Genomic DNA, 14,415 nt, shown 5'->3' on the forward strand with positions numbered 1-14,415 from the left:
TTAGGTTATTTTCTTCTTCTTTGCTGCTTTTATTATTTTTTATTTGTTGTTTACTTTTCCAGTTTTACTACTATATGCCCTGGAAAATGTTTTTTTACTTTGATGTAATTATGAGTTCTATTAGCTTCATTTACTTGTAATTCCAGCTCCTCCAGGTTTGGGAAGTTCTCCACTATTATTTCGTTGAACAAGCTCACTGATCCTTTCTCCCACTCTTCTCCCTCTGGAATACCTTTAGTCCTTTGTTACCTTTACTAATTGAGTCAGATATTTCTCCGAGAATTTCTTCATTTCGTTTTAGTCTTAGTTCTCTCTCCTCCAGCTGCAGCAATACTGTGTTTCTGTCCTCTACATCACTGATTCTGTTCTCCATAATATCAGCTGTGTTTTTTAAGGACTCCAGGTTTTTCTTTATCTCATTCATTGTGTTTTTCATCTCACTCAAACATTTATCTTTTTTTTTGTAGTTCCAATCTCTTTTGTGAAGAATTCCTTCTGTTCATTGTTTATTCCTGAGATCATTAAACTGTCTTTCTGAGTTTTCTTGCAAGTCATTGAGTTTCTTTATGATGAGTATTTTGAATTCTGTGTCATTTAGCTTGTAAATTTCTGTGACTTCAGGATTGATTTCTGGGCACTTGTCATTTTCCTTCTCATCTGGAGTGTTAATATATTTCTTCATGCTATTTGGTGGGGTAGACTTTTGCCATTGCTAGTGGTAATATTTGGTCACAGATTCCACCTGCCACCACTGGAGTGGGGGAGGATCTCTGCTTTCTGTGCCCTCTGTGACCCCTGGCAGATGTGCCTGTCCATTGGAAGCTTTGTCAACATGGCCCATCTGCATTTGCCTGCTGGCATCTGCAGCTTTACACACATAGGCGCAGGCACTCTGGCAGGGACCCTCTGCTATGGTCGACTGGCTAAGCTGGTGCAGCAGCTGTGGTGGGGGGGATGGGTGCTTTCTTTCACAGGTGTGATCCACCATGTCCTTGCTCTGCACTCACTGCCCATCTGGGTGGCTCAGCTTGGTGTGGAGTGTTCCCTCAGGCTGGGAGGCAACTCTGAGAGTGCAGTCATTCCTGCAGAGGGCTTCTTTTCCCTCTTCTCCTCTTAGTGCCACGTGCCAGCTGCTGTACAAGATCCCAGCCCTAGATCAGTGCTGCTTAGTAGGGAGAGGAGATCCCTTTACCTCCTTCTTCTGCCTCTCGAGGGTATTCAGCACCTCCACCTTCAAACATATGGCTGTGTGGATCTCTCAGATGTCTGTTGTGTTGTATGAATGTCTTCTGTTGATTTATAAATGTCCTTTTTGTTGTATCTTAGGGGAGAGAGACTAAGGGAAGAGCTCACTCTGCCATGATACTGACATCATTCCTGTCCTTTTTCTTTTCTTTATGGCAAATGATAACAATAATGACAAATTATGTAATGATTGAAGAGAACAGGAAAACTATTTTACTGAAAAGCATCTAATGAGAATTCTGTTAGGATATCTTTTCAAAATAGTTATTTAGAACCAATAGTGTCTATTGTGATTATCAGATCTTTAACATGTTGTAATTATTATTTTAGGAAGTATTCCATATGTTTTAGATAGACATGTTATAGAATTAATATAGTTACATCAAATATCCAGTATAAGTGTTGAGTAAGAGCCACAGCTACCTACTTTGGTCTGTAGAATATTTAGGTTGCAAAATTATTACATCTATACAAGAAAGTTCATTGCTTGTACATATTCAAACTATATGCTTAACAGTTTGATTTTGTAAATTTGTAAAAATACACACAGTTATATGTATATGTATTAGAGCAAAACTATGCTATGAAGAAAACAATCTCTAGACCTAGAGATTAAAGAAAGAAAATTGGGAATTTAATTGGCTTTATATTTAGAGTCAGTAGGTCTTAATGAGAAGTACTACATGGCAACTCTATTTTAGTTTGAGTATCTATAAGTACATTTCTAGTGTTAACTGTGAATATAAAGGATATTATATTTTAAGTGGGCCCATGTGTCAACCTGTTCCTTAGTTTTTTTAATATTTGAATTAGTAACTTTTACTCAAGTAATAAATATAAGAATTTTAAGTTCATTCTCTTATTCAGAGTTAATTTTAAAAAGTAAAAGCTTAGTGACTGTCTATCATATGTAAACCCTGCTGCTAGATCCTCCAAAAGATTATAAGATAAATAGCTCCTTTACTCAGGAATGGCTTCCGAATGTGTTTTTTATTATCACATAAAAATTTTATGGTTATTTTTGTGTGTTGTGTCAACACCAATTTGAGAATAAACAAAAATTTAATATTTTATATAATACTATTTCTTATAATTATATAATTATAAATCTTACATAGTTACAGTATTTAGTAATAGATATATACTTACTGACATTAAAATGGTTACTATATTGTATTTCCTCCATAGAAACTAGAAGCTGATTCTCTTGAAGTTAAAGCAAGCAAGGAACAAGCTCTACAGGATCTACAGCAGGAGAGACAGCTGAACGCAGATTTAGAGCTTAGAGCGACAGAACTGAGCAAACAACTTGAAATGGAGAAAGAAATGTAAGCTAAACTACTTAAGGGAGAGGATTATAAACTAAGTAATAAAATTTCCTTAACATTTCAATTTTGCCATTATAATCCTTAAAGATTTATTAAATGTTTCTTTGTATTGATTCTGTAACTGCTGATGTTAATGTGAATGAAAGTAAAGCCATCTTAATATGGTTAAATTTACCTTCAGTTGAAAGGGCTGAAAATTTGGGTCATCTAGTCTCTTTTAAACAGTAAGAAAGTACTTGTTTCACTGGGTTAAAGCGATTATTTTGAGTTATTCACCAATTTGAATAAATTAATGTCAAATTAACAGATAGAGAGGAGTGTTTATATGTAGCACCCAAATGCAGTCAGGCTTTTGCATTGAGGCACTGTGCCAAGTAGGAAATGGATACTTTCTTATAAGCAATGAACTATTTTAGCTTTGTGGTACAGTTTGGCAGATTGTCTATGTTTAAGCACAGGAAAATGCCAGAATTGGTGTACCTTTTTATTATTATTATTATTATTTTATGATGCCCCATTTGCTTGACTTTCTTTTTTTTTTTCCCTGAAGATTGGCCCTGAGTTAACAACTGTTGCCAATCTTTTTTTCCCTTCTTCTCCCCAAAGCCCCCACTACTTAGTTGTATACATTCTAGTTGTAGGTCCTTATAGTTCTGCTATGTGGGATGCTGCCTTGGCATGGCTTGATGAGTGGTGCCATGTCTGCACTCAGGATCTGAACCAGCAAAACCCTGAGCTGCCAAAGTGGAGCACGCAAACTTAACCTCTTGGCCCTGGGGCTGGCACCTTTATTTTTTTTTATTATTGAAGTAAAAGTTGCACACAGATCTTAGATGCATACAGTAAAAGTTGCATATAGTTGCATACAGATCTTACATATACAGTTTGAGTTTTAATAAGTTTAGACTCCGTGTAACCATGTGCCCTCCCCACTCCTCCCTGCCGAACATTTTCATCCCCCCTGGAATTTCCTTGTATGTCCTTCTGGTTAATACTTTACCCTTTTCCCATAGACAACCACAGTTCTCTTTTCCGTCTCCATAGATTAATGTCATGTGTTTTGAAATGGAATCATACAATATGTTCTTTTTTTGTTACTGGCTTTTTTTCACTTAATGTACTGTTTTTTAATTCATCTATATAGTTGAATACATTAGCAGTTCTTTTTTTTTAATTAACTTGAGTAGTATTCCACTGAATAAATACACTACAATTTGTTTATTTAGTCTTCTGTTGATTGATATTTTTGGGTTGTTTCCCAGTTTTTAGCTATTATGAATGAAGATGCTATGAATATTCTTATACAAGCATTTTGTGAAATTTCAGGGTCATGGTGGGGTAGATGTATGTTTAGCTATATTAGAAGCTGCCAGACCTTTTCCCAAAGTGGTTGTACCATTTGATACTCTTACTGGGAATGTTTTAGTTGCTTCATATTCTTGCCAGTATTTGGTCTTTGTCAGTCCTTTTAATTTTAGCTGTTTATTGAGTATGAAATGGTTTCTCATTGTGGTTTTAATTTGCATTTCTCTGATGAGGCTAAGCACTTTTTCATGTTCTTATTGGCCATTCAAATGTTTTCACTTGTGAAGACTGTGTTAAATTATTTGGCCTATTAAAATTTTTTTTCCCTTGGGTCTTTTAGTATTAATTTGAAGGAGTTCTTTATATATTCAAAATACTGATCTTTTACCAGGTATCTAGCCAGCCAGCCAGACAAATAGATTATCGAACCTTTTTTCCTAGCAGCTTTGCTTTACGTTTCTTTGGGCGTATCTTTCAATGACTAGAAGTCTTAAATTTTGTTTAAATTCAGTTTGTCATTTTTTTCTTGTATGTTTAGTGTTTTGTGTCCTTTCTAAGAAATGTTTGTTTATCCCCAGAGTTTGTGAAGAGTTATTTAATGTTTTCTTCTAGAGATTTGATAGTTTTAGTTTTTACATTTAGTTCTAGCATCCACCTTGAGCTTGTTTTTGTGTGAGGTGTGAGGTAGGGGTCTAGGATCACCTTTTCCCCCATACATCATTAAGCTGTTCTAGTACCAGTTGTTGATAAACCTTTTATCTCCCATTGAGTGGCCTTGGTACCTTTGTCAAAAGCAGATTACCTGATATATGTATGTCTGTTTGTGGACTGTATTCTGTTCCATTGATCTATGTGTCATATGGTATTCTGACATCAATACCATTGTATGTTGGTTTTTGTGGTAGGTCTTGATACCAGGTTGTATCAGTCCTCTAACTTATTTCTTTTTTTTCTGGATTGTCTTGACTCTTCTAAGTTCATTGCTTTTTCCATGTAAATTTTAGTATTAGCTTGTCTTTTTCTACAAATAAAATTACTGGGTTTTGATTGGAACTGCAGTAAATCTGTAGATCAATTTGGGGAGAATTAAGATTTTAACAATATTAAGTCTTATAATCCATGAACATGTTATCTCTCTTCATCTATTTACATCTTCTTTAATTTCTCTGAGGAGCATTTTGTTGTTTTTAAAATAAGGATCTTGTACATCTTTTGTTAAATTTATTTGTAGGTGTTTTATGTTTTTAAATGCTCTTGTAAATGGACTTGTTTTTTAAATTTAATTTTATGATTGCCTGTGGCTAGTATAAAAATACAGTTGAGTTTTGTATATTGACTTTCTATCCTTTTACCTTGTTAAATTTATTTTTTTGTTTTAATAGTTCTGTAGAATCTTGAGTTTTCTAAGTAGATGATCATGTTATTTGTGAACAGCAACAGTTTTATTGCTTTTTATTTTTTCAACCTATAGTGCTTTTATGTCTTTTTCTTGACTTATTCCTGGCTGACAGCTCCAGTAAAATTTTGAGTGTAAATAGTAATAGTGGAGATCCTTGCACTGTTCCCAGTCTTAAGCAGGAAACATTAAATATTTCTTCATTAATTTTGAGGTTAGCTGTAGGTTTTTTCTAGATTCCTTTATCAGATTGAGGACATTCCCTTCTATACTAGTTTTCTTTTAAAAAAATTTTTTTTGTCAACTTCTTCTACATCTATTGATAGGATCATACAGTTTTTCTCTTTTTCTGTTAATATGGTAAATTACATTGATTGATTTTTTTTTTTTAATGTTAAACTTATTTTGCTTTCCTGGGATAAATCCCACTTGATCATCCTGTACTATTCTTTTTATATATTGCTGTATTTGAGTTGATAATACTTTGTTTAGAATTTTCCACATATTCATGAGGGCAGTTGGTCTGTAATGTGTTTTTTTTAAATATCATTGTCAAGATTTTGGAATCATAGTTATGTTGGTCTTAAAAAGGAATTGACAATATTCCCTCCTCTTCTGCTTTCTGAAAGAGTCTGTATGAGCTGCATATTATTTATTAAATGTTTGAATTCACCAATGAACCAACTATCTTGAAGTTCTCTCTCTGGGTTGCTTCTTAATTTGGAGTTCAATTTATTTATTAGATACAGAGCTCTTCTTATTTTCTAATATTTTTCTTGAGTTGGTTTTGGTAATTTGTGTGTTTCAAGGAATTTGCCCATTTCATCTAAACTTTCACAATTATTGATGTAATGTTCATAACATTATTGTACTTTTAGGGTCTGTAGGATCTGTAATGATGTCTCGTTATTCTTAGTAGTGGTAATTTGTGTTCTTTTTTTCTTGATCTAATTAGAGATGTATCAATTTTATAAAAAAACTTTTGATTTGATTTTGTTTGTCAGTTTCCTGTTTCATTTATTTCTCTTTTTATCTTTAGTATTTTCTTCCTTAGGCTTTGGGCTTAGTTAGCTCTTCTTTTTATAGCTTCTTAATGTGAAAGCTTCCCTGTGGCTGTTCATTTTTTGTAATATCTTTATTTTTCTCAGTTCCTCACCCCCTTTGCATTTTGTCAATACTAGATGTCAGATTTCTGCAGATGGGAGTTACATGTCTTAGTCTAATAAAATCGGTATAGTATGATAGTTTTTCAGTAGATGGAATAAATTATCTTGAGGAAGATTACCCTTTTTTTCATTTGCACCAAGTGCCCAATGGGCCCGCAACAGCCCTGAGTATAAGGGTGGATTAATTTAGAAGCTATCAGCATCTAAAAGATTATTTGGTGTATGAAATTTCAAATGTCTTTGGTGGCAGAGGGGGTATGTGCTTCCAGACATATCCCATGTAGCCATAAAAGTGCTGAATTGGGGCATTTTTCCTTCACACCCAAGGTAGAATTAGTCTTCCCAAGCGTGTCCTTAATCTTGGTGCTTGGATTGGGTCTTGCTGTGAGACCTTCAGTGGACACATAATTCACCACAATTTTGATGGATAAAAATCAGTTCCACCCCATTCATCTGGATGTCTTCACAGGAGGGCTTGTGACCAGTCACATTTCATTAGATTGTGTCTTTAAATGCCTAATATGTCACTCTGACAGAGTTGGCAGACTTATCTGCGTCAAGGGGATGTGGGTTCTTGACTTTTATTAGTAAAGATGGAGGCTGAGAGCCTGTGAAAGGTACCCTTCAGGGAAATGAAGTAAAACCCATCAGAGCTGATGATAATTAAGTTGTTTCACACCTTCATGGTTTCATCCTTGTTTGGGGAGTGATGATAAAAAATTTCTTGTTCTCACTTCTAGTAAATTGGATCTGGATACTTTGAATTTGAGGATATAGGGGTGCATTTTGTACCTCCAATGGCATTCTTCTTCACTGTTAACATCAGTGTTTCCAGTGTCGAGGTATTTAGGCAGCTAATCTGTTCTTTTATATCACTCACTGAGTGGTTTGTCACCTCTGGAACCCAGTCATCAGTCCATGAAGGTCACCTCTGAGTTGGTTCTTATTCTCTTTCTCAAGGCCGCTATTTCTAATGGGCTCAGTGGAAATGGGCCCGTTTCCATTCTGTGTTGTAATTTCATGGTTTAGAACTTACTCAGAGGCTTCCGCATCATATTGGGGTAGGAAAACCTTTTAATACTAAGATTTTTTTTTTTTTTGTCCATACATTTTATGCAAACATTTCTTATATGGGGTCTTGCATTTTGAGAGTACTACCTAGAAAGGAGGGCTGGGTAAACACATCTGGGCTTTGACTAAACCTCATCCCTGATCCCAGGCCTCAACCCAAATAATAGGGTCCAGGGCTCTTCTTTCTCAAGGCCCACCTACATCTATGCATCCAACTCTTTCCTTCTAATTCCCATCTTGCACTGTATTGTCATTACTGTGCAGTTTAATGTATTTTCTAATATCCTGTGTGATTTCTTCTTTGATGCATGGGTTCTTCTGAAGTATGTTGTTTATTTTCCAAATATTTGAGGCTCTTCTAGATATCTTACTGTTATTGATTTCTAATTTAATTCCATTGTGGTTAGAGAACATACTCAATAAAATTCAGACTTTTAAAACTGTCTTATTTATGGCCCAGTGCATGGTTCATCTTGGTTAATTTTCCTTGTATCCATGTGTGTACTCTGTGTTGTTGGGTAAAGGTAATTGATATCAATTAGGTCAAGGTAGTTGACAGTGTTCTGCTAATCTTCTGTATCCTTATCGGTTTTTTCTCTGGTTCCTCTGTTAGTTTCTGAGAAAGGGGTATTTAGATTTCCACCTATGATTGTGGATTTATTTATTACTTCCTTTAGTAATTTTTTTAAAATATAGTTTTACGGTGACTATGCAATCCTTTATTTCTGTTTTTCTCTCCTTAATTCACATAATCTTATGATTTTATAATAATTATTTACAGGGAAGTTAAGTAGCATAGTAAAAAATATATCAAGTCCTAAACTTAGGGTTGCTTGACAGGGATTTTAAGTATAGTAAAATAATAAAATAATATTAGTATAATGACTTTTCTATTTAGACCTTTAAAAACCAGTGAGGTACAGTATCCTATGAATGTACTTAACAACTTCTTTTCTAGCTACATTTTAGAAAGTAAAAGTAAGTTTCTGAGACTAAAAGTTGGAAAATTTCAAGGTATAAACACAGTTCTGGTAGTGTATTAATACCCAACTTCAAATAGGTGGCTAGTACATCTTTTAACAGCATCTCTTTAACATATTGTTGAATGTATACTGATTATAAAGTACATTGGAAATAGTATGCGTTCTAGAAATAATACTTTGCATCTGGTTTTATTTTCACTTTAAAAAAATGGTTGATCTTTATTGTGAGTTTTTCTTTTGGTATATAATATGCATAATTTCATCCCTTTTATGAAAACAATAAAACTCTTTAGTTGAACTTTTCTAAAGCTATACCTTCTTTTCTTCATTCTTAGAGCTTATTCATTCAGATGTAGAAAACTTATGTTAAGGGACAAATGATAAAACTCTTATATAATCTCTGAGGTTCTAAAACTAAAGTAAATCTTGTGTCTTTCCTCTGTGTTTGAAATGAAAAATTTCTTTTATTTTTTCCTTTATTTTTTGTGCGTCACCCCTAGGTGTTTTGAAGTTTAAGCTCTATCAAACACATAATGTGTTTTATTTTTTCAAGGAAAGAGGCACATGTCTCTGTATCCTAGTAGGTTAACACAGTGAGTAGGTTCTTTAGGGTACAAGGAAAAACTTTTCTGGCTGTTGTGACAGAGGGTTTCCTGGATGCACAGTTTTCCTTGGAGTCCGTTGTGGTGGACAAGGCTGGATTAAGTCAGGAGGCTTGGGTGGGCTTGGCTTTACCACCAACTTATTTGACGTGAGGAAAATCATCTTCATCTATAAAATCATCAGATCTGATGTTCTAAGGCATTTTTCAGTTATGTGGTTTTATGACATTAAATTATTATTTTTACTTCTGAACTATACAGGAAAGGTTTAAAACTCAGTAATAATTTACTTATTAATTTTGAATGGCAAATTAGAAATGCATTTCTAATTTAGAAATTAGAAAAGCATTATTTTTAAAAAATTCTTTTCTAAATGTTTAGAGTATCCAGTACAAAGTTGGATCTACAGGAAAAATCTGAAGCCTTTGAAAATACTAAGCAAATGCTTACCAAGCAAGAGGAAGAAAAAATAATCCTTAAACAAGAAATTGAAAATTTAAGTCAAGATGCAAAAATGCAGCACAAGGAATTAAACAACAAAATTCAAACAACAGTAACAGAACTACAAAAAGTGAAGATGGAGAAAGAGACTCTAATGACAGAGCTTTCTGCAGCAAAAGAAAAATTATCAAAAGTTTCTGATTCTTTGAAGAACTCCAAAAGTGAATTTGAAAAGGAAAATCAGAAAGGAAAAGCTGCTATATTAGATTTGGTTAGTTGTTTACATTTACTTTCTTAAGTAGAAGTGATTTTTATTTAAAATGTACTGACTTTTCTGCTTAATTCACTATTGACTTTTCATCCTACATTGAAATGATTTTAAACAGTTCTTATGAGGAAAGGAATTGGGATTGCTTAACCTGAGAAAAAGATGGTGGTGTCTGTGTCTGTAGTTTTCCACAGGGCCAGGAAATCTGCAGTTGAATACACAGTCTTCCCTATTGTTGGGAGGATGCTAGGTTTGGGAGAGACTGCAGCATGTTTGTGCTCAGGGACAGAGAATAACTCATAGCTACTAGTTGAATTGTTGGTCACTTGCCTGAAAAAAAAGAAAAAAACTCGGAAAGATCTTGATGATTCTTTTAATTCTCACACTGTATAAATTCTCTAATTCTTTATTGAGTATTCTAAGACTCTGAATAATACCATGCATTAGAGACACCATAGAACATATTTAAACTATCAAGAAAAAAAGGTCTCACAGTATCAGGGAATACTTAAAGGGGCATGTATTCTCAGAAAGTTTTCAACTGAGAATAACACAGAGTAACAGCAAAAGTAAAATTATTTGTTCTCAATATGAGGGCCAGTGAAAGTGTTTAGCAGCATAAAAAAGTATGTTATTAGTATGTTATCTTTATGTTCCTTTCAGTTTGGACAAAACATCTTCTATCTGTACAATTTTCCTCTTAAGTTATATGTCATTATTTTTGATTTTTATTGTTTTAATACTTTTTTTTAATTTCCTCCTATTTTCTTAAATCCTATTATTCTCCCTTTAAAATAGCATAAGTGGATTAATTATAGTTAATTTTGTGACATAAGAATGTGGTTTTGAAAGTGTTCTAAAATACTGTCTAAATATTATCTAAAGTATTTATGACTGTTGGTTGATAATAGAAACTTGGCCTTTCTTGTCCCTCCCGCTTTACTGCTATATTTACCTGTTTTTATAATTGAAATGAATGATTCTATCCCATCTTAAACCAAACAATTCTAGTTTGTTTCTTTGTGTGGATCTTACTAAGCTTATAAACCAAACTTCTTAAACTTACTATCAATATTTTCTGCATAATGTAGTTTCCATTTTTTTAGGAAAAAACTTGCAAAGAATTAAAGCATCAACTTCAAGTACAGACAGAAAGCACACTTAAGGAACGGAATGAACTGAAAAAGTCACTTGAAAAAGAGAAGGAGGTAAGATTTTGTTTTTTTGTAACATAAAATATGTAAAGCATAAAAAGGTCTTTATATTTTCAAAATATTTTCAAACTGATATTTAAGTCAAAGGAGGGTTTATTTCTCTGAAATATAATGGATCGTATATACATAGTTTAAAATTGTCATTTGCGTTCTACCTACTACTAAAAAGATTTAAGCTAGTTTACAATAAAAGGCCCCAAATAAAGGATTATAATTAATAAAGGTGGAGAATTGAGTCAATTAGCTATAGAGTTATAATTAAATAATCTACATTAAGGAACGTTATTATAGTTGAAAAAAGTCTTAATAAACTTTTCATAGAAATGGCATTTTAAGGGCTCTTTATTTCATAGACATTTGCATTAATGATAGATTTGGTAATGATTGTATAATCATTATGGTTACATAATGATTGTATAAGAAAAATCTATGGTTAATGCTTCTCTTGCTCTTCATTACAAACAAGCAAATGAGAAATCAATGGGTATAATGCTTGGGTGTCGTTCTTGGAAGACACACCCCTAGCGGCTAGAGTCGGGCGTAGACTGGACCGACTTGCTAAAGCAGCAGAACCTGATGCTGACAAGTCTTTAATGTGATCGTATTCTCATTGTTGATCGAAGGAAGATACCTGTGCTTTAAGTGCTAGCCAGGTAAGTGGCTTAGTGCCCAAGCTCTGAATCCAGATTGTCCAAATTTATATCCTGGCTGTGTCATTTATTAGCTATACTGTCTTGCCTTGTCTTAGGCAGATTACTTAATATCACTTTGCTCCAGTTTCCTCAGCAGTAAAATGGGGCTAGTCATAGACTCTATGTCATAGGATTATCGGGAGGAATAAATGGGTTAATATACTTTAAAGTGCTTAGAACATTGACTAATAAAATAAATGCTCAAATGTTAGCTATTACTTTATCATTGGTTATCATAACATAAACATCATTTTTGTTACACTACTTGACTCCTGTTTGCACAAAAATATTTCTCTTTGCATTGGAGATAAGCTGAAGCATCCATATATTGCACTGTAACTTTTTCAAAAGTAACTTTGAATATTGTTAAATGCTCAAATTAGGTTCTTAATGAAATATGCATAAAACACTGAAAGCATGACTTGGGCTGGAAGGGCAGAAGGTAGTAGTAGTTCACCTTGGCCTCAGAGGAACCTTAGTGTAACTTCTATGTGATATCTAATTTTGAACAGAAATGTATCCTAGTAGATTGTAAAGACAAAGTAGTAGCGAAATATGCCCCAGATCTCTAAACGAGGAAACTATTATGTGGTGTAGATTAGTGTCATCAGATACTAAACGTACTTGCCAAAAATGATTTTAGTTTTATTATAGTTAATATAGAGCTATTCTTTCTGATTAACTGTGGCCGACAGGCTCAGTTAGCATTTTGAGAATATTCTTGAAAGACAGTAGGCATTCCAGCAGTCTGAAGATTGATGCTGATATCCCTTCTTTCTGTGATACAAGGGAATACTAGTCTAGTTCATTTACAAGCTCTATACAAATATATAATTATAAGTGAAAAAGGAAGGTAGGATTAAACAAATATTGAAGATTATTCGTGCATGTCATCTCATAGTGAATAGTGTCAGTTATGAAAGCTCCCTGAGGGCAGGGATTTTTCTTTTTGGTTTCCCACTGATTGCCTGTGGCCAACAAGCTTGGTGGTTTCTACTAGAGTAGTGGTTGGCATGTAGTAGGTACTCAATAAATGTATGTCAAATGAGAAAGTGAATGCTAAACAGATTTGATTTTCTTTTAGACCTCTCATCAGTTGAAGTTGGAACTCAGTTCAATGCAGGGACAAGTCATACAAGCCCAGAATGCTTTAAAACAAAAGGAAAAAGAAGAGCAACAACTGCAGGGGAACATGAATGAGCTAAAGCAGCTGACTGAACAGAAGAAAGAGCAAATTGAAGCCCTCCACGGGGAAATTAAAATTGTTACTTCACAGAAGGTAGTGATAGCATATTTATTCTCTTTTTGTGGAAAGAAACTTTGCAGTTAAGATTATAATATGATAATTAACACAGATGAATTGGAGCAAAGAAAAAGTTATATATGCTCAAAATTTTTCTAAGTTAAATGTGTAAAAGCACTTAATTATATGATTAAATATCTAAGTCTGCATTTTCATTCACTATAAACATGTTGTGAGATTAATTCTTATTTAAAATTCTATCGCTAATTGTTTGATAGACATAAAACTACCTTTTTGTAAAATAACATATAACTAACACTTAAGGGAATAATTTATACAACTTTTCTAGTGTATTAGAAAATTTTAAAGGAATTTAAAAATAAATTATCCTTATTAAGGGAAGATACTCAAGAATAAAAATTACAAAATGGGATATATTAAGAAAATTCAGTAGTGTATATTTCATATAGTTATAATTTTTTGATATTTTAAGTTACATCATAATGGTTTCCATTTCCAAACCTATTCTAATTTATTCAGCATTTGTTTCTCATTCTTAAATATGTTTTAAAGTTTGTCCAGGCCAAGATTTGATAAAAATGGATTGTACTTAGTATTTGAACAAAATGAGTTTTTCCCCATTGTTGGTATGTGCATGTTAATTGGTCCATGGAGAAGAGGGAAGTAAAAATCTCTAGTATCTAGAACAAACAAAATGTCATGTCATTACGAGTTGGCTGTTGTATTACTGGGGAAAAAAAATTAACCCCACAATTAGGCTTTTTATGTTGACAACGGTTTTTAAAATTACTGTTGTGCCACTTTAAAAAAGCATAATTTTTTAATAGCACAAACAAGAGTAGACAGACTTATCTATCTTTTTTTGTGTTACCATATATAATCATAAGTCGAGATGTAATTATCACAATATGTATTTTTTTTTTGCTTTGATATCTTGAGGTCATTTTTTGCAAAATCTATTAGCCTAGTATCCAGGTATTCCCCAGATCTTCATTTTGATAGCATCACAACTTAGTGAATAACAAAAACAATTTTTAGCACATTTTCTTTTTTATTAATTACAATATTATTTCTTTCAGATTTATGATTAACGTATATTGCTTATGTTTTCCACAGCTTTACTAGATGACACCTTAAAGATTATGAGATTTAAAGGAAATGTTCTTATTGGTAGCTGTCTTAGTTTAGACTGCTATAACAAAATTACTATTAGCCTAGGTGGCTTAAATAATAAACATTTATTCCTCACAGTTCTGGAGGCTTGAAAGTCCAAGATAAAGGCACCCTGCATGTCCCTTGTTTGGTGAGGGCCTACTTCCTGGCTTGTAGACAGTTGCCTTCTTGCTGTATCCTCGTATGGCTGAGAGAGATGATCTCTCTTGTGTTTCTTCACATAAGGGCACTAATCCCATTTGTGAGGGCTCCACCCTCATGACCTAA

The 14,415-nt window shown here is 33.4% G+C and overlaps 1 protein-coding gene across 3 annotated transcripts in view; it reads left to right on the forward strand.

The window, feature by feature from the left end:
- EEA1 (early endosome antigen 1) overlaps positions 1 to 14,415 on the forward strand; it is a 157,162-nt gene that overhangs the window by 100,016 nt on the left and 42,731 nt on the right. For all 3 annotated transcript variants that reach the window (XM_046646282.1, XM_046646281.1, XM_046646283.1), the window contains 4 exons: positions 2,434 to 2,573; positions 9,478 to 9,808; positions 10,912 to 11,013; positions 12,796 to 12,990. In XM_046646282.1, coding sequence (XP_046502238.1) covers positions 2,434 to 2,573; positions 9,478 to 9,808; positions 10,912 to 11,013; positions 12,796 to 12,990 — 768 coding nt within the window. The remainder of the gene's footprint in view (positions 1 to 2,433; positions 2,574 to 9,477; positions 9,809 to 10,911; positions 11,014 to 12,795; positions 12,991 to 14,415) is intronic.

The sequence above is a fragment of the Equus quagga genome, chromosome 19 (genome assembly GCF_021613505.1).
Source record: "Equus quagga isolate Etosha38 chromosome 19, UCLA_HA_Equagga_1.0, whole genome shotgun sequence".
Classification (NCBI taxonomy): Eukaryota; Metazoa; Chordata; class Mammalia; order Perissodactyla; family Equidae; genus Equus; species Equus quagga.